This window comes from Uloborus diversus, chromosome 2, assembly GCF_026930045.1.
Source record: "Uloborus diversus isolate 005 chromosome 2, Udiv.v.3.1, whole genome shotgun sequence".
Lineage (NCBI taxonomy): Eukaryota > Metazoa > Arthropoda > Arachnida > Araneae > Uloboridae > Uloborus > Uloborus diversus.
This window is the reverse complement of record NC_072732.1, coordinates 185934181-185956115: the sequence shown is the minus strand read 5'-3', so window position 1 is coordinate 185956115 and position 21935 is coordinate 185934181. Positions and strand designations below refer to the sequence as shown.

The following is a 21935-nucleotide window of genomic DNA, read 5'->3' as shown; positions in this document are numbered from 1 at the left end:
ACTGAAATCAGTGTAGGAATGTAATTTTCAGAAAGTTTTACAAAGTAATTTAATCATACTTGCAAAAAAAAAGAATTGTTTCACAGTTTTCATTTGAAACATAAGTTATGATATTGACACTAGTAAAATTTTTGTTTCATAAAAGTTAATCATAAACTCAATTTTGAGATTTATTTTGTGTGAGGAATATAGGTGGGACATCAACGTAAGAAATTAAAACATCGATGGTATTGATACATCGACCAAAAACCATTGATGTTTTCAAACATCGATCTTTTTATCAGTATACTAGGGACTTGTCCCGAACTTGTTCGGGTTGAAAAGTTATCTGTCCTAAATAAACAGTATGCAGATTTTTGTGTTATATCATGGTATACAACATTTTTTGTTTCGTTTTTATGAGGTTAGAAAAGAAATTGATTCACTTCATTTCCAAATCAAGAGAGACCAACCTTTACTTCCCCGTGAGCAATATAATCTTCTATATACAACGTTGCACGTTTGACCTTCAGTTTTGATGAAGGTGATGGCATAAGAAATTTTCTTTGGAAATTGCAATTACTTATATTGAAAATGGAAATGTGCAAGGACCATATCATTTCAAGAAATATTCCGAACTGACCTGCTGCTGCTTCAGTAAGAATAATATGGTAAATCATATTGTTCCATATTGATTTTACTTGAGGTCCAGTTCCATTGCATGTATAAAACTAATTAAAGTTTCGCAACGAAAATATTGTAATACCATCTTCAATTTTAATAGAATGAATATGTGCTCTTAAAAGTGTTCTTAAGGTTCAGAGATAGTACAGAGTTCTTAAAAGAAGACGACTTTAAAAAAGGTTTAAAATATATCTGTAAGCGTTTATCAAGGGAACCACAGGAATAGTTTGGTAAGAGTCACCGGAAAATCCGAAAATGACACCTCTCTCAATGTTGTCTCAAGGGCGCCCATATAAGGGAGCAAGGGGGGGTCGAGCCCCCCCTTTGAAAATAGAACTTCCTTGCTTTTGGTACTTTTTTCTTCACAAAAATGTAAAAACATTTATTCTCCAGCCATTAATGAATAAGTTATTAAAAATGACAAATTTTAATGACTCTAATCTGTCCTGAAATCGGTTCCCATGGAGAAAACACCCTGCTAAACCATGGGGAAAATATCTGAGCCCCCCCCCCCTTACAATTTTGTATATGGGCGCCCTTGTGTTGTCTTAATATCTTAGTTCTTTCAGAATCCACGGCTTCTATATTCAAACAGTGGCTCTTTGAACATCCGTAATGCATTATGGGGTAGACCTTTTGAAGACGCTTTCCAAATAGCCCATTTTTTTTTAATGAGATGTGTGGAGTCTTTCTGAAGGGAGACATTCCAATTAGTGTAAATCTGAACTGAATTGGAACTGAATGGGGAAATTTGCTTTTGTTTTGTTACAAATAAACCTCAAATTATCAGACATGCCGGAAAATTCAAATATACCGGCTTGCTGGTCAACCTTGCCTTTTTCCAGCATGCCGGCTAATGTGGGGTAATATTAATTTTCAATTAAAATATAAAAACATCAACATTGAAAAAACATCGAACCCAAAACATCGACGTCCCAAAAATATTGAAAGTTTAATATTGATGTGAAAAACATCGATATTTTAACAAAAACATCGATGTTTTAACAAAAACATCGATGTTTCCAAAACATCAACATCGATGTCACACTCCTAGTGAGGAGGGAGGAAGTCGAATTGTCTGGGAGTATCATGAGTTCTAGGATCAACCCTGAAAAGCACCATATTTTATGGAAGAAGAGTCTCTGTGCTTACATGTCTAAAACTGAAAATATATGGAAATCAGAGTTTACACTGTTTGAAAAACTTTAAGCTACATCACAATGTCTTTCCAAACCACTCAAATTTTTGGAACCGCAATATTATTACGCATCTGTACCAACAGATAGCTCTAGCTCTGACGCGAAAACTTTTCAGGCAGTGTTCCTAGCAGGGCCCCAAACCCTTTAGCGCTATAGATATCAAACACATAATTGATCCTATCTTGATCAAACCAGTGGGTGAAAGAAAAAATGAATTCCATCCTTTTTCATCCTTATTAGTTAATGAGGCTTCTATACTTTACTTCAGGATTTGAAAAATAAAAGCACATTTTCTTGTGGTGTATCAGTTACTATAATGAATACAGTTGGACCTCGATATAAGGTCACCCCTCGGGACTTCACGAAACTGACTTATAAGCGGGTTAACCTTATAACCGATTCATATATATTCATTGATAAATAAAAATGTAATTCGTTAATTATTTTCAAAATTTAATATGCTAAAAATTATCAGTTAATTAGGTTATTATAATTAAATAGATTTGAACCAATTTAAATTTTTGGAGTCAATAAGAAATTTTAAAATGATTTTTTAAAACTTTCATTTAGAGTAAAGCTGCATTGAAATATCCTCAAGCAAACAACTGATGTGCAACTTACCTTACTTAAAATTATCAATAATACAGGACTAATGTGTTTTTTCTTTAATTTAAGCACAATGGTTTCAAATTGTTTTCTGAAAATTTCTTCAGCTTCTCATGACTGGTAAAAGAATGCAATATGTACACGCTGAGTGCCCACATTACTGCTTCATATTTTAGTATCACTGTCATTATGCTCACTTGCTACGTCATTCTGTCCACTACATGCTACGTTAATAGGAAAAACCTCTTCCCTCTTTTTAAGGATCGTATATTGCGGTGAATTCTTGGAAGTGAATCTGTTAGGCACTGAAATTATTCAAAGAAATCTGACAAAAGTGACCTTACAAGCGATTAATGTATAATGACCTGACCATATATCTGATAATACATGACATAGAATTTCTATTCCGTGAGCCGGGACTTTAGAATAGTGACCTTATATGCGGGGTGACCTTATAAGCGGATGACCCTATATCGAGGTCTGACTGTATTTTGAAAGTTATTTTTTGACTCGTAAGGCTCACATGAGCTATAGTGCTCACATGTGCTACTTTTAAAATACAAGTAAAAGAAAAGATCAAATAATGGCAACATTGAATAAGCAGACTGAGAAATTAAATTAATGTAAATGCTTCTTGAACAATAATTGTTAAATTTGAAGGAAAAAATATAATTGAAGTTTAAAGAATAATATTAATAATATGTATAAGATATAAAGATTTTATCATTGAAATTCATCACATCTACAAAATTTATACTTTTTGCTACTTATTAATGCTAGTGTGCCCAATTACAGAATTTAACAAGTTAATTCATATGAATTCACGGAGCGAGACCTTTTGCGTTTCATTTATAAAATATGGTACTAATAAGTGTGATTCTAAAATTCAATATACAGCTGAACATTTAATACACTTCAATTTTTTACAACAGAAACAGAATTTTTTAAGGGATATTTCACGAAATTTTGCTAAAAAATTACCTGGCGGGTGATGCGAAACCTGCTCAGAAACATAAGTAACTTTATATAATTTTTCAGGGCTTTCATGATCATCATCATAAACATTCCAAGAACACCGAAACATTTCTCCCAATATGGGATTGTAGGGCTTTTGGGATGCAGATGCCTAAAAAGATAACCATTCAAAAAAATAAATACGTTTAAAGCAAAAAAAAAAAAAAAAAAATCATTTAATACTGTTTAAAATCAATAAAATTCACATGAATTAACAGCTTAAATACTAAAACAAAAACTCAATTTCAAAATTGTAGAATGAAAAAGGTGAAAATTTGTTGTTATCATTACCAAAGAGTGCTCATTTTGGAAGGTTTCATAAATTAATCTCTGAAAACTTGGATGTGTTTGTTATTATAAATGTCTTCCTTTGGAAGCTGAATTGGATGAATTAATTATTCAACTTCAAAAAATAGAACAGCCAATGATGCGTAAGACCATCGATGAGTAAGTAATCACTCAAAATTTTATGAACTGACTAGTTGTTCATAAGTTCCAGCATATTTTTAAAATTTATAACTGGTTATAGTAGGGGTGTGACATTGATGTCGATGTTTTTGGATTTTAATTGAAAATTATAATAAAATTGCTCACAGAGATGTGACATCGATTGAAAAACATCTATGTTTCAAAACATCAATCTTCAAAATGGGGGGAAAAAAAAAGATAGTATGTATAAATTGATCTAAAAAACGCTGAACTCTCGGAAACCTCGACATCACCTAAATTTGAAAAGTGCAGGAGCCAAGGTTGTCCTATTTTGTCCACCCCGGAAAAAAACTCCCGGACAAAATGTCAATTTGTCCATTTCGTTCACTTCATCAGTAAACTTAAAGTTTTGAGTTAAAAATTTGAAGATTGAAAATAACAAATAATTATATATTTTTCCTATTCGAGTAATATTTTAATATAAAAATAGCATACATAAATCTGTGTATAAACAATTGATGGTAAAATATTTTAAAGTGAAAATAAAAAAAAGTAAGATCAGTTGAAGTTTATAAAAGTGTGTTAATAAGTCAAATGAGTGTTAAAATAAATTATAATGCATGTAATAGCATTTATAAAACAAGAACATCAGCTGTAATTTTTTTTAATGTTTATCTGTGATGTGGAGGTTTATTGCCCATAATAAGTGCATATTTATAAAATTAAAAAGTAGAAATAAAAAGTTTTTAAAGGTTAGAGTTTCAAAACAAATCATATATATATATATATATATATATATATATATATATATATATATATATATATATATATATATATATATATATATATATATATATAAAGGAAAACTACTTGATATTAATAAAAGAAATTTTGGCATGAAGTGAAATCTGTTCTTGCAATACAAATACAAATGTGACGATCAGCAAAAGGTCCAACTAGGCTGTTCCTAGTCAATTTATTAGTCCCCAATGAAGATTAATGGACCTTTTAAAGCTATATCTACTCTCTTGCCCATTATAGCCTCTTCCGGTACACTGTTCTGAGTACCCACAACAAAACTAAAGTATTAATTTTTCTTAATTTATATGACATTAACATATCCATAAAATATGTGAGTACATAAATATTTTACTATGGAGTGACATCAATAAAAACTCAAAAAATGTAACAGATATAAAATATTTTTAGTCTATAAATCTTTGTTTTGTATGTATGTCTCCAAGCATTTCATTAGACTTTCCCATTGAGTTATTTTCTACTATTGTATATAATAGTCTAATCATGCCCAATAGCATATTCATTGTTAAATTTTATTACTTTTAAGTAAATTATGATCTAAAATTAATTGCACCAATGTGCAATTAAATTTTTTTAGATTTATGAAATTCTAAAGCTAATGATTCTATTTTAATTTAATGATTAATTCATAATAGAAAATGTATTAGAATAATATACTAATATTATTACACCATAACAATAAATTTATGTATGTATAATCTGTTTATTTTTCATTTCGTCCAGTTTCTTCCGGCGTCCCGGACTTTTTACAAAAAAGTGGACAAAATAGCAACCCTGGCAGGAGCTGAGCTTCTGTTTAGCTACTATGCAAAATTTCTCTTAGTTTTCGAAAATTTCACACTGTCTTCAGAAATTTCTAATTGCGTACACTATCACACCTGGCTTTAAAATGCTGTCATTTCTTATTTTACTTTTTAAGCACAAAGGTACAGTTGGCTCTCTGTTTAAGGACTTTCAAGGGACCACAAAAAATCGTCCTTAAGTAGAAAGTGTCCTTAAATAGAATGCTTTTAAAACTATAGTGGACCATCTGAGATTGTGAAAAGCTGTTTTTAAACAGAGAAAGTCATTAAATCGAGTGTCATTAAACAGAGAGCCCCCCCCCCCCCCAACTGCATATATTAAAAACTAGAAAGTCGCCTGTCAAGGTATGACGGGTGAAAATTGCTCCCACATTTGAACGAAGCCATTGCCTGTTTGGTGATATTTTGATAGTTGAAATTGTAACCCTAACGACAGTGGATTAACCCTAAACTCCAGTATGTAGCATTCATTGTTGAACATTTTTTTGTTTCTTCATTCCCTTGAAATGACAGTCTTACCAGTAAAACAGTTAAGTTACCGGATCGAGTTCAGTCTTGTCACAATAAAGCCTTCCCCTGCATGTTAAACATTACCAAAACATATTATCAAATTATCATGCTGTGGCGCGAGTTTCATTGTTGAATCTTGCGGGTTACTCGATCATTGGCTATGATTTATATGAGGACATAAAAATGATGCAATAGAAAAACGGAGATGATTTAGACAATTTAATTGTAAACAAAGCTATCAAATCTGTGAAGATTTCTTTCTTGTGATCACAGTTTTATTGTTTGAATATTTCCAACTTTACAGGGGTGCCCATCTAGGGGGGGGGGGTCATGGCACAGATTGCGCTGCGACATGAAAATTTTTAGGGGGGTTGTTTTGAGGAGTATTTTTCTCATATGGGGGGCTCTTGGTTTTGAGGATGGGGGTCTTTGGGATATTAAAGGAGGGGGGGAGTGTTGCACCCTTGCAGTTAGTGGGGGGGGGCACCCCTGAACTTAAAGATACACAGCTCAGAATTTGTTTCTTTGTGGCCTGAAATCCACAAAATTCTAAAATCCCCAGAACCACTTCTCTAAAGCTGTTCAGATTTTTGACCCTCCACTGTATATATACTTCACTCAAAATCTAAGGACTCAGCCAAACTCATGCCTGTTAATTTCACTCATACCAAAGCTTTGCTCTATTTTGGATGGTTTGGTTGGTAGGTTGGACAAGGTTTTTAATCGAAGTCAAGAACAAAAAAGAGGTTAAAAGTTAGGTTTGAGAAATAAAAAGATGGTAGAAAAAACATTCAGAAAAAATAGGAATCTAAAGACATTTACAAAAAAAAAGTTTTTTCCTTTACATATCTTTCTTCCTAAAAATTGAGGACTTTTAAGAATGCATTATTTCAGCTTGATTGTTAAAATAAAATACTTACAATTTGGGTGTAAGCTTGAAATAGAGCAGAATTATTTGCATAATTAATCATTTATTCTGTCGTTCAAAATAATTTGTTATAAAAAGTTGTGCCTTAGAATAATGCTACTACTTTTGCACAACTATTAATTCTGATTTACCTCTCTTCCGGCATGAAAAGATGTGAGATACCACTGCACTGCAGCTAGCATCCGCAACTTTGGTGATTGACAATCAGGTATCCTAAATAGCAAAAATGAAACATTGATAAAGAACTTCTAAAAAATTTTTATGATACAATACTCACTTCTAGGTAATACTGTTAAAATATTTTCTTCAAAAAGATTTTTAAATGATTTTCTGGAAAAAACCCTACTACACTATATATTTTTATTTCTTGAAGAGAAATATTTCTTCTTCCCATACTTATGGGCATAGGAGGGGCCATGGCCCCTCCTATGCCCATAAGTATGGGCGCAAAAGGCGGTTTAGGAAATTGTGTTTTATAAATGAGCCTTATAAAGGTATTCTACTTTATGAAAATTACTAAAGTTCAAAATATTAATTTATTTTCCTATTTTATCGCCAAATCAAAAAAGAGGATAAACATATGTTGCAAATATATGCCAAAAAAACAAATAAAATAAAATAAAAATAAGTAAACTAACATAGTGAAACAAGCTTTATAAATATCGGAGTGCAAAAATACACAACATGTTTTTTGGAACATTATTGCTATTTCTATCAAGCTCTATGACACCCCTAAGGTGAGTAACTTTGTAAGATACCCACCTCGCCAGGGGCACCCCAATGAGGGGTCACTATGACTTTCAAAAAAATGTCCTTATCTGAGAAATTTTACCTCATAAATGAGCGAATTCGGGGATAGTACAGTAGACTCTCATTTTACACGGTTTAAGATTTGACACCTTTATTTTATTTTACGCGGATGAGTTTCGGTTTTATGCGGATGAAGCAATACAAACAGATAAAATTCTCCCCTTTTTCAAAATCCAAACTCCTAAAGATTGCAGATTAAGCGTAATCAACTGCACTTTGGCGCGCTAATAATCAAGCTTGGGCCACTGGAGACATTTTATGCGATTGATTCCAGAGCTCTTTTCAGAAGTCAAGTTATTAAACTCACACAGTTCAGAACTCACTGGAAGAAGAGCTTTTAGGTGTGAGAAAGGAGGCCAAAACCAACGAGGATACTGACGTCGGTGATGCACAACCAAAAATTGAAACCACATTGAACATTTTGAGTCATTCCTAGACAATAGAAACGACCTTTCTGCTTTGTTAGAGAAGGAAGATTCTATCATAGAAATAACGCAAGTGATCATGGATGCGTTAATGCTCTGCAAAGAATTACAGAGAAAAATTCTTAATGACTGCCAAAAGACTATCATTGCTAGCTCCTCTTTATAAACAGAACACAAAATTAATTTATGTTTTCTTTATGCATTTTGTGCATAAAAGTCGATATAAGTTTACATTAAACTTATTATACAACTAGTCATCACTAGAATGAAGTATTTTGTTATCTAAGGAACTAAATCCCTATTTTAACACTAGTATTAGGTCTCAATTTAAGTGGCATTTCCATGGAACGTAACCCCCACGGAAAACGAGGGTCTACTGTATTGCAATCTTGCATTTTTTAATGTCTCTACTATTCAGATGCTTTTTTAAACCATGCCCAGTTACTGTTTTCATTACATGTAGATGCATGTTCATGTTTGTCTTTTATCATTCAGTAAAATTTGAAGCTTCATTAGATAAATTGGGAAGTTTCAACTTTTTAAAAATTCAACTTCGTAGTGCATCTGCACCTAGCAAGTATTTATGTTAAAGGTGAGCTTAATTTGTATGACAGCTGATTGGAGCTCACTTCTTTTACTTTATTTTGTGTGAATTTCTACACATTAGAAGTAATTTCAGATTTTTCTGTATACTAATATGTTTTGAAGACTATACCAATCTCACACTTATTTGTTAGAAATTAATGATTAACGGTATATTTCATAAAACTTTCTGTTACTACATCATCCAAATGTATAAATAAAAACAAGTAAACAAATAAATGCAATAGAATTTAGTTGTTATTTAAAGGTCTTATTAATAGTTTATGTCTTCAGCTATAGCAAAATGCTCCAGTAAATATAACTTAAATTAACTTTACTTAGCGAAGAAAAAATACCAATTATAGTGAAAAAGTCAAATGTGTTGCGGTAACAATACAAGGACAGATGAAAATTACAAATATAAATAAATGAAAAAACATATAAAAAAAGAATGACTTTTCAATCATGAAAATTTATAAATTAAGAGATTCATGCATAAAAACAAATTAAAAACCTAAAAGAGCGAATGAGAATTAAGTATGAAGATTTAAAAAAAAAAGACCCATGCATTGCTTACCTAATTAAAAAATCAGGATGCCTCATGCAATCAGCGAACATTTCTAAAAGTGATCGTGGCTCTAAGATAAAACTAGGTAAAACAACCTGTTTGTAAAAGACAAATAAAGTAAATATTGAAGGTTTTTTAAAAGTATGAGAATGATAAAGCATACAGTAAAAGGGTCATTTTACACTATTTTGGACAATTATGTAGAGTTCATAACATGCCTTTTTTGTTCCAACTATTTAATTTAGTGCTCGATTAGCACATTATTTTACTTTGAATTTGTCCTACCAGCACACAAACTCAAATTAAAATAATGTGCTAATCAAACAGTAAATGAATAGTTATGGCAAAAAAGTGCAATGTTACGGACTCTACATTTGTCCAAAATACTGTGAAATGGCCCAAAAGTCAAATGAATGTACTCAAAAAAATTGTCAATTAAAATTTTTGTAATTTTGTCTTTTGAATTTTCTACAGCTACAAATAGATGAAAATTTTTTGGAATTCATAGCATAATTTCATCCTAAATTTCATTCGCATGAAATTCTTTCCATCATGTATTGTGACTGTTAGAAATATTCACATCCAAATAAAAAACGAATTCATAAAATAGTTATGCGATTTAGGTTGACAAGAATTGTAAATCATAGGAGCCAAGAACTTTTTTTAAGCACCAGAGAAATTAACTTTTTGGAGATAATAAAAAAATTCAGTGTGATATGCCTTGCCCACAAACAAAAAATACAAACTAAATCTGATAAAAAGTCCTTTCTTGAACTATTTGAAGCACATTTTTTCTGAAATCTGAAGTAATAAAACAAATAAATAAATTAATTAAAAAAAAACAAAGAAGTTTTCCTTGTTTAGTATATTATAATGATCTAAAATGTTTCGATCTGCAACATTGCTTCAATAAAAGATTTTTCAAGAATAGGAAAATTGGTCATAAAAACACAAGTCTTTGTAAATTAGATTCCTGATATTGAGTATGAACTGTAATGAAACATAATGAAGAAACATTTTCTACAGCCTTTTATCTCTTCAGAGTGTCAATAAAATGTCTAACAAGTATACTTGGGAACTAAGTACTGGGGGTTACGCGTTCGGCTGACCACTTAACCAAAACATTTGCCTTAGCACATCAGACCCTTACTTACAAAAATTAAGATGAGTACAGTGGGACTTCCCCTTATGGGCTTTTGAACCACTGTGTTTAGTTTCCAATATTTTCTACACTAAGGAGAAATATTTTTAACTAATTGATATAGATAAATTATTGTGCTGTTCCCTTGATACATTTAAGTTTATTAAATATACTTAACGGCAACAATTTTTTTCCTTTGCTTTATAATTAAATATCAAACGAATTGCAATACGCTTTTACAAAAGAGAGAGAGAGAGAAAGAAAACGATTTTATTTGTAAAAAGAATTTTAGAACAATATGAATACAAGCCTATGTTGCTTTGTTTTGGATGATGTTACATGAGTGCTTCAGTATCAGGGGCAGATTAAGGCATGGGCACATGGGTCACGGGCCAAGGGCACCAACATTTGAGGGGCACCAAATCTATAACTAAAGCATTTAAAAAATGGAGCGAATTCAAATGGCAAAATAGCAAAAGCAAATATTAATTTAAGAAAAAAAAAAAAAACCACTTAAAATTACAACCTCTTTTACAAATCCCAATGCAACTCCAGGCTTAATTTTACATTTTATTGCATTTTATGCTATATAAGAGATATCTTTGATATCTATATATATAATTCTCTTACGTGCCGGCAAATGAAGGGGTGAATTTCTAAACCTCTGTTGGCAACACTTCGCCGATAAATCATGTAAACAAACTTCTACGTTGTTTTGAAATCTTGAATCACAGAATACTCAACGAACTTTTTTTTTTTTTGAGATGAGTTTGAGTCGGGCTGTGGCCCATTTCAACCTTAATCAGCAAAGAAAAGCTCAAAGAAGGCAGGAAACCGTTCTTGAATCCAATTTAAGACGAGCCATTTCCAGAGTTGTATTCTCTGATTCGCTGCCGATAATTTTTAGCGGCTGGGGAATTTTCAGTCAGCAGTTCCTTCAACAGATCAGGTGCGTCACACAATGCCGGTAACCGCACCTTTCCGTCATGGCAACATTTAGTATATTTATTTGCAGTATTACGCTCTTTCTGCCAATAAGGAGCACCACAAAATTCGCATTCTTCACACATTGCTCCACAATCATGTTCATCGGCAATGTTGTTTTGAACGCGTAGGCGCTTTGAGCGTCGTCTATTCTCTGCTTCAGTACGACAGTTCAGTTCAAAATGAATAACCGAGAAAGAATTTACTTTATTCCTTTTATTCTCAGCTGAAAGGTTTCGCCAAATTTGTTTAGGGTTATAGTAGTTTTAGTATTGTGCAAGCAAAGTAGCCTTGGCGAGTTTTCGCGTTTTTAGTTAAACCATTTTTTGTTCGTGACGTGGCAAGGATTCAGAATAACAACAAGAAGGACAAACGTTTGAGAAAATATGTTTGGTGCTCTCTGAGCCTGTTTTTAGTCATGGCCAGCTCTATGTGGCATTATCAAGAACAAGATCTTTTGAAGCAGTGTCAGTTGTGGCTCCCAAACGGGACATTTTTAATTGTGTATATGAGGAAGTTTTCTCAGATTAGAATATATAAGAGTGTAAATATGTAAATATATAAGAGTGTAAATAATGTAAATACATCCCTCGGGGGAGCCTGTAACCCCTAGAGGGCGCGTCCCCAGGTGGCGGATAGGGGAATGCCTTCATTGGTTTTCCAATGGGTGGTAGAAGGGAAATAAAATACCTTCCGCGGACCAACAGGTAGAAGTGCAATCTCTCCAAAGCAATGACAGACACTTTTGTATCTATAATGGTAAAGTTGTGCACATTGCCAAGGCAGTCATCTTACATACAGCAAAGTTAAACTGTCGAAAATCTGGCTAAAGCAGACAAATTAACATTATGAACGTAATTTTCATATTGGTTAAATGGATGGTGACCTAAATGCAATTACCAACTTTAATTTTTACGGAAAATTTTAGCTAGGCTAATGTATTGGCATACAGCGAGCGAGCGAAGCGAGCATGGATCGCGAAGCGATCCACAGGGAACTGCGTAAGCAGTTCCGGGGGTTGGCGAGCGATAGCGAGCAGGGGGCGATAGCCCCCTAGTTTATGTCTATTGCTACCAGGCAAAAGTTTGACGACATCACATATTTTTTGTTTTCGTAATTTATAATGCAATGCACAACATTACCACATTTAGCCTAAAGTATCAAAATATTTTATTAATATTTAGTATAAGTTAGGGGAGGAGGGGGAAGGGAGCATCAAAGGAAGTTTATGCCCAGTATCCTCAAAAGTCTTAGTTTGGCCTTGTTCAGTATAATCAAAATTTCTTTCGGGACATGAATATTAATTGTTCATTAAATGTAAAGCATTATGAGAAATCAACGAAATAAAGCATATTTAGTTTATAAAAACAATAAGTAAAATAAAACATAAAACTTAAATTTAAAATACAGATAAAGTATGGAAAAGAAAAATACTAACTGTCGTCAAATCTGTGCCAAGTTTCAAGTGGGACATCAGATTCATGATCACAGTATGCCTGTCTCCTTCAATTGAAGCTTCTTTTTCTTTTATGTCTTCATTATCAGATACTTCACCACTAGGATCTGCATGTATTGGGAAACAAAGCCATTATAATCAAGAAATAGTGACACTGTTCATTGTGTATGTTAACAAAAAACAAAAAGAAGAAAAAATTGTGTGCTTCACACCATGCTCTTGTTCTTTCTGCACCTGACCTTAAGCATATTCTTAGGAAAATCGTATATTTTAATGGTTAAAATTGATTATAAATGATGATTAAACTAAATAATACTTGACATCCACTTTTTAATTTTTCCCAATACAATGAAAATTAATAGTAAGTATAAAGTTAATTTTGCGAATAAGAGTTAAACTAATTTCAAGGCTGAACTTAAGCCATGTGAATTACACTTTTAAACAGATGACTTGATTTGAATCAAAGAAACTCGCATCAGTTGAAAAGTTTAAACTCACAAATATGTCTGTTTAGGTTCTGCTTTTAAAAAGTAATTTTTTAAGTTTATTAACAAAACTAACTTTATAATTACCAATATTTTTCATTGTTTTTGGCAACAATTAAAAAATAAAAGTATTTAAACTTTATAATTACTGTTACTTTTCATTGTTTTTGGCAACAATTAAAAAAAAGTCTCACTAAAAAAAAAAACATGCGGTGAGGAAATTCATGCCAGCACTTTATAAACTAGATCAGAAAAGAAAACTATGGCACCTATTTTAAGTTTTTCAGAAATTAAAATTTAAATATGCCATATTTTAACTACAATGCAAAAATCTCAAATGCAAAACAACACTTTTTTTCAGTCTAGTTTTAAAGTTTATATTTTTCCCCTTCACTTTGAATAAAAAACAATATGAGAGAATTCGTTTTAATTATGACTTATACATAAAATAGAATACAGTAAACTCCCAATCTTCTACGGAAGAGGGTGGCATGGAAACCGCAGATAAGCAAACTTTGTAGATAATCCGCAAAGTAGGCATAAACTATACTAAGATATGCAAAAACTTTAAAAAGTCAATAACGTTTGCATATATTTAAACTATAGCTAGAAACAATAACAGTAAAAGTGAAAAATGTACATACAGTGATCTCTCGCTTATACGCGACCTCTGTTATACGCGTTTTTCACTTATGCGCGTTTTTCTCACGGGCCAGGCCAGCAATATAGGAAAACAATGTTAACTCTTGTTCATTTATATGCAAAACCTAAAGTGCACCTTTCACTTATGCGCCATAAATTTTTTTTCAAGTTTTGGTTAAATCCCCTATCCACGCTTTGCTTATCGGTAGATTTGTACCCTTCTTGATGTCTCTTGGAATGCTTTTACACACCTTTATTCCAATGTTCAAAATGTTTCCAAGAAAGCATTTTTTTCACGCAAGTGTGCAATTGGGGGTGCAGTTAGTCTTGTGATTGACATTGAGAGGGGAGAACGGGTTTCATGCAAAAAGGTTGACGTTCCTAAAAGTCGTGGTGAAGCGGAAAGCATTAACCTAACGTATCGAGGATCTTTTGTATCCTCACAGACTATGACACTGATCACGCGACAGTTTTCAGGTTTTGTGGAATTCACTTACATACTGTACAGTGTATAAAAAATGACAAAACGTACAACTTCAAATTTTACATTTTTATTAAATTACAATGCATAAATGAAAATTATGTGCATATTTATTCATTAGTATCAGTAGTGTACTATTAGTATTACTATAACTGTTGATAACTTACTGCATTTAAGCTTATTTTTGGGGTGTTTCTTTTATGCGCGAATCTCACTTGTGCGCAAAAATTTCGCTCTCCCCTTTGGTCGCGTATAAGTGAGAGGGCACTGTAAATGCTAAAAAAGGGATTGCTCCTTTTCAAATGGTTTACACATTATATGTAAGCAAATCATGCAAACAGATTAACTGAAACAGATTGCTAGGTTACACCAAAAACGTGTAGGGTTAGGGGTTTCTTTGAACAAAACTGGCCTGGTCACTTATTTTGCGAGTAAGAAGTGTAGATTAAAAAAAATCAGGTTTAAACTGGTAGTGTAGATCTAAAAATCAATAATTAGTGAAGATCTGAAGCAGTAAGTAATGTAGTTTAAAAAAAAGGTTTAATATGAATTGAAAGGGAGGGGGAAGAAGGAAATATGAATATTTAAAAATAGATTTTGCACTTGTTAGATTAAAGAGGGTGCATTTATCTACATTCAGTTAATCACCAGAATTACTAATTTTTTTGAAAATGCCAAAGACTGCGGATTTACTCCTGTGGGTAATCAAAAAGTTATTGTACATACATTGCAATTCAATATTTAATCATTGAAATTTCTAAATTTGCTTACCAATAGAGACAGAAGTTTCCCTAGACCTTTGAGGTGAAGAACTAAGTTTAAAAAAATCTAGTCAGAGTTATCTTAACAAAATTTCACTCAAGAGCATTTCACATTGAAATAAATTATTTCGCAAAACATTTTTAAATCAAAAAGCTTTTCAAATTTTTGCAAAAGTCAAAAGACATGAATATAGTAAGAGTGACCTGAAAAGACATAAATCATGAAAAATAAAGTGCTATATGTGCTTTAGCAGTAGCATAGTCAAAACAGGATAAAAATCAGAACACATAACTCCCCATGAAGCACTAAAACTTTATACATACATATGTTAGTATATACATTATACATACATATAGTTTGTACGGTCTCATATTTAAGGCATTGTGCACTCCTGTGCTCTGAATAAATTGCCACCTTCACACATCACGCCCAAAAAAAAAAAAAAGAAAACAAGACCTAATTACCAAATAAAGCAGTTCCAGTTGAGTAGATTATTCCATGGGTAAAAAGATTACATTAATAATGTCCTTATTGAACATTTTCTAGCATTTTTTTCTGTTTTTTGTTCCTCTGCTTAAGCATGATTTTTGAGTATTTCAGGTATTCTTAAAAATTTAGCTTTTGTTTTTAGCTTTTTAAAATTTTTTAAATTACATTTTCTATTAACCTACCCTGTGGCACGACAGCCCGTGAGGGCCAAAACCTACTGTGTCCAACTCAGTATTCCTGATCAGGGGTCTCTAGGGTGCAAGGCAGATGTTCCCGTTAGGTGGTCAGCCTAATGCAGAATCCCCAGTGCTTGGTTCCCAAGTACGCTTGGTACTCATTTTATCGACCCACTGAGGGGATTAACGGCTGAGTCAACCATTAGGCCAGTGCCAATAATGTTTGAGACCAAAAAAATTTAGAACAGGATAAAACCAGTTCGAAAGGCAAGAAAATCTAATAACATTAATAGGAAAAATAAATTACGGGCGAGCTGAGTTCGGGAAGGGGGGTGTAGGGGGGTTTAAGGGGGGGAAAACGGTTCATCACGATTTCCGGAAAAACTAAGAGTCCTATCGAAAAAAACTAAATTGCAAAGTTGTTAGTAATAAAAAGATCTACAACTTTTTCATTTGAACTTTTTTTCTATAACCTCAAAATATATGCGAAAAATTCAAAAAACCGACTTTTTGGTTTTTTATTTTTATCTCCCACAAAAAAAATTTTTTTTCACTAAATTTAATGAAAAGTTACCTTATTATGTCCCAAATACACTGTAATTTTTTGGATTTAAAATATTTATTTTTTCTCCTTATTTTGGTTCAGTAGTAAAAAAGCATCGGAATTTTCAATCAAAAATTCTCACGTCAAAATATCTGATTTTTTTTAAAAATCGGAGCAAGTTTTTTTCGTTGGAATCTCTACTTTTTGATGGTAAAAAAAACAATATACAATACTATGGAAACTTTTTGCAAAAAATGAAGAAAATCAAAAAAACTCGAATTTGAAAAAAAAAAAATCATCACTATGTAAAATTTTAAGCTATTTATTAAATTAACAGCAAACACAATAATTAACAGCAAACACAATTGGAAAACTGATTATTTTTCATAATATTCAAGGTTACACAGTTCGAAATTGCGGAAATTACTCATTTATCCCATCCTACAGTGTAGCTTGCTATTCGTAACTCCAAAGAACAATAGGGGGCACTGCAGTCACCGTCTAATGATGGATGAGAAGGGTATAAAACAAATGCATGCTGTAGCTTGATTTTTAATTATTTTAATATATTTTTATTTTCAGTTTGTGACAATGTCACATGGAAAATTTCATTTTTCGAGTAATTAAAGTGTACATTTTAATAAGGAGCTTAAAATTTTTACATAGTTATGACTTTTTTTTTTTTCAAATTCGAGTTTTTTGATTTTCTTCATTTCTTGCGAAAAATTTCCATAGTATTGTATATTGTTTTTTATACCATCAAAAAGTAGAGATTCCAACGAAAAAAACTTGCTCCGATTTTTTAAAAAAATCAGATATTTTGACGTGAGAATTTTTGATTGAAAATTCTGATGATTTTTTACTACTGAATCAAAATAAGGAGAAAAAATAAATATTTTAAATCCAAAAAATTACAGTGTATTTGGGACATAATAAGGTAACTTTTCATTAAATTTAGTGAAAAAAAAATTTTTTTTGTGGGAGATAAAAATAGAAAACCAAAAAGTCGGTTTTTTGAATTTTTCGCATATATTTTGAGGTTATAGAAAAAAAGTGCAAATACAAAAATTGTAGATCTTTTTATCACCAACAACTTTGCAATTTTGTTTTTTTCGATAGGACTCTTAGTTTTTCCGGAAATTGTGATAAACCGTTTTACCCCCCTTAAACCCCCCTACACCCCCCTTCCCGAACTCAGCTCGCCCGTAATTTATTTTTCCTATTAATGTTATTAGATTTTCTTACCTTTCTAACTGGTTTTATCCTGTTCTAAATTTTTTCGACTTTTTACCATTTTCAAAGCTATTGGCACTGGTCTACATGTCCAACCCGGGAATAGAACACGGGCTTGTGGCGGGGGAACGCGAGGCGCTACCATTGAGCCACTGGGCTTCTACACTTTCTATTATTCATACAAAATGTCCTCTACTGAAAAAATAACACAGAGGGGACACTTATTTTATACCTCATTTAGTAACAAAGGTGCCACAAAATATTATAAACTAAAATTCAAAGAGAAGTTTTTAGCTTATCTTTACATACACACACAAAGAAGAGATAAGTTGTGAAAGGTAACTCCCGATTACATCATGATGTTTTCCAATTTTAACTCGAATTATAACTTGACACAATTTTCTACTCCATTTCAAAAAGGATACAAAATAAAAATTGTTCGGTTAAACCAACTAACTAAATAATAATATTTAGAACATAAAAAATTTCAAATAAAGTGGGGTTGCCCTAGGTATACATGATGGCCCTTTAGTACAAAGCTCATTGCTATCCAAATTTATTCATAGATATGGCTCTTATCCATTAAAAAATAAAAACATTAAGAACTGCTATGGTTTTCTGTTTCGTAGATTTTTACAAAATTTTAGGCACATTTTGTCATTTTAAATGGCATTGTTTATGTCTGTGTTTTGGTGCATTAGTGTCAGTGATTTGGTGTAACTGTGACAGTTTTGAAAATCTTGTAACTACAAAACTGTGCTTTGGGTTTATGAGGAACCAATTTAAAATTTAGCATGCATGTGACTTATAATGCTGCTCCTCTCATTCCTACTGTTCACACAATATATAACGGTAAATATTTTACCCCAAAGGTTGTATTTATAAAGTGTAAATCTGAAGCATTGGACATCACTTCAAATAAGTTTTAATCAGTAAAAGTAAAGACGTCTTCTCGTTTTAGTCAATAAATATTATTGTTTTACTATTTATTTTGCTCAATTTTCATTGAAAATTTTATAAATTTTGTAAAATAAAAATAAATAAATAAATAAAAAATTAAGTAAGAAGCAAACATTTAGACTTAAGCACATGTCATCAAAATAAATAAATAAATAAAAAATAAAAAGAAAATGGTTTTAAATAAATGGTTTTAATAATGTTTTTTTAAAATCTAAACAAATGTTTTAACCACTTAAAGAGTAACTGAAGAAACTTATTGAAATGAAATCAAAGAATCATAAAGGCATCAAAAAACAATATTTTCAATGTAACTATTAACAAAATCTGAACAAAGTAACAGACTCAGAATAATTAAGTAAAACTGATTCATATCTCAAATTCTGTTTTTTTACAATACACTAACTTTGTTTAAGAGTTCAAATGAAACTTAAAATAAAAGACCTATTTTTATCTAAGGGAGTGTATTTTTTGAGATATCCCTAAAAAATTAAAATAAACATGAGTTAGAGATCCATAAAGGTACAAATTTAACAAAACATTACAGAGGAACGTAAATATGCACAAAATGATAACTCTACTAATATGAGAACACAAAGCTCAAGGACAATAATCACAATCATTTTTAGCAATCTATTTAAATACTAACAAGACACAACACACAAATTCTGCACATTTGATTTAATAGAAGCCATAACAATAAGAGAGTTAATATGAAAACTATTTTTATGGTACTGGGTTTTTATCAGTATTTCAGTTTTAGAGGTTTTATAACATTATATAGTTTTAAATGAATAGCATTGCAATACCCCAAATGACTATTGTTATTCCTTTGCCTGCCTTTGAACAATGGCAGATTTACCATGTTGCAACTGTCACAATTGCGAGGCTCCTCCCAAAGAGGATTCAAAAACCCACATGATAAATGTTTCCTGTGATAGACACAAGGATTGCAAGGATCACCCAAATCAGTAAATCTGCCATCGCATTTGAAAGTAAAATAATGAGTTTCAGTAGTGAAGTAAACAATGTTTTGCACTTAGTTCAATAATAGTTTTTGCAACAATGCTACACTTAATCCATTTTTCTGTATTTAATACATAAAAACACAAAATAAACTATCCATGTGAAGAAATGACAATATATCAATTTGCAGTTACCCATAGTTTATTTCAAAATTATGTTGATACTACTATAGCAAAGCACATTTAAAATATTTAATGTTGTTTTACTGAAAAAAAGGGCCAGTTTTGGTAATTAACAAAAGTTAATTGTTAATAATGAGGAATCAAAAAGTGAAGACATTTTACAAAGCTAAAAATATTATTAGTAATTTACCTCTGGTTCGATAGACTTCTTAGGAAAATTTTATCTGGTTTACTATCAATTAAGGACTTAGGAAAGTTTACAGCAACCTATGAATGAAAAGTTAAGAAAATATATATAATAGTATATATTACCAAAAATAAAAACATCAACTACACACTTGTTACAGAAGACATATTTTGCTCTTGCAAGTATGATTAACTGAAGAATCGTTACTAGAAAAATATTTTCGAAATAAGATATCAATGCAAAAAATACTCTTTGTTGTTGGACTATCTAGGTTTATTTGCAACTAGGGCATTATCCTAGGAGCTTATGTCATTCAAATTTTCAAATTTAGAAGTTAACAATGCATGGTCTTTTTTAAATGTCAGTTTCTGTTCAAATTCAACTTGGAGTTTTCTTGGAAATTTTTAAGCTATAGATTTCTTACTCAATCTCTTTGAAACTTGCTTTTTACTTAGAAGACATTTTAAAGAATGCCAAGAAGTCCTTGAGCATTCTGAAACTGAATATGAAAATGAATTTAAAAAGGAAAAAACAATGATATGATGGTTTGAAAATATGGAATATACAAGCAAAGAAGTGACATCAACAGAAGAAATTAGGAGTTCTAATAAACTAAGCAAGATTTACTTTTCAAGGTAAGACATTACTGCAAATTAATCTCAGTTTTATAAGAGAAGAACTTTTATCAAAATGTCTACACATTTTAAGTGAATTTCAAATTCAAAAAGCATTTCATTAAATAAACTCCTTACTTGTTGATTTTGCAGAACTGAATAACACTGTTGCAATGTCCGCAAGGTTGCAGCTGATGTAGCTTTGAGCAGTAATAAGTGCTGTGGAAGAAAATGTATTATGTAAACATCAGTTAAATCACAAAGCATACATTTTGAAAAACTAGAATGTTAATGCAAACAAAAGCAAAGTTAAGTACACAGCAATTAGTTAGGGGGGGGGGAATCAACCAATCATTTCTATATAAGAAATATTTAACACAATTAAGATTATATTAGCCGGGGTTCAAAAATATCATGATATTTTTGAAAATATCCAATATTCTGATATATATCCAATATTTCAAGCAGCACAAACTAAAAACATCAATAAGTGAATGCATCCTTAAATTACTCTTTCTTTTCTTATACTATTATTATTACAATATGCAGACTTAAAATGAAAGTTTCTTTCTTTATTTATATCTAATACAGTGAAATCTGTGTAAGCAGACCACTTGCGGTGCACTACTTTAGTGGTCAACTTAAGCAGGTGGTCAACTTACAGAGGTTGATATATATGATTAGGGCTAACTCTGTGTCTGAAAACAGTGGTCAACTGAGGCAGGTGGTCAACTTCACAGGTTTTACTGTATTTCATTTTACATTTCAATCTACTTTAAAAGGGGTTAATTCAGCATTTGCTGTTTTACTCATTTTTCTTCTGTTCGTTACTTTTACACAGTTATATGATTTAAAAATAAAAAATGCATTAGTCGGTGCACAGTCATTAGACATTTTCTTTTTTCTGACCAACGTTTAATATTTAATTAGGCACTTTTAATATGAAATAAAATTGTTACATTACTAATAATTTTATGAACATAAAATAAAAAGGATTACTATATTACTTTGTTATATTAATGATGAATTAATACATCATAAAAATATAGTACATAACTTTTTGCTTATTTTTAATAATAAATGGACAATTTTACTATGATTAATATAATTTTTACATTGAAAATACCGTAGTAAAAAATAAATATTGAAAATATCAAAATATCATGATCTTTTCAAAATAAATATCGGATATATATCATGATATATATCGGCTAACCCTGGTAACAGCAATACTTATTATTTTTATGTTCTTATCATTACCCAAAATACTTACACATAAA

General features: G+C 31.3%; 1 protein-coding gene across 1 annotated transcript in view; it reads right to left on the bottom strand.

The window, feature by feature from the left end:
* The window catches only part of LOC129216708 (oxysterol-binding protein-related protein 11-like), a 55456-nt gene that overhangs the window by 12685 nt on the left and 20836 nt on the right, over nucleotides 1–21935 (bottom strand). Inside the window, exons 9-15 of the mRNA XM_054850924.1 lie at nucleotides 20794–20874; nucleotides 20045–20121; nucleotides 15317–15357; nucleotides 12920–13044; nucleotides 9366–9451; nucleotides 7103–7184; nucleotides 3450–3594 (exon numbers count right to left, since the gene is read on the bottom strand). Coding sequence (XP_054706899.1) covers nucleotides 3450–3594; nucleotides 7103–7184; nucleotides 9366–9451; nucleotides 12920–13044; nucleotides 15317–15357; nucleotides 20045–20121; nucleotides 20794–20874 — 637 coding nt within the window. The remainder of the gene's footprint in view (nucleotides 1–3449; nucleotides 3595–7102; nucleotides 7185–9365; nucleotides 9452–12919; nucleotides 13045–15316; nucleotides 15358–20044; nucleotides 20122–20793; nucleotides 20875–21935) is intronic.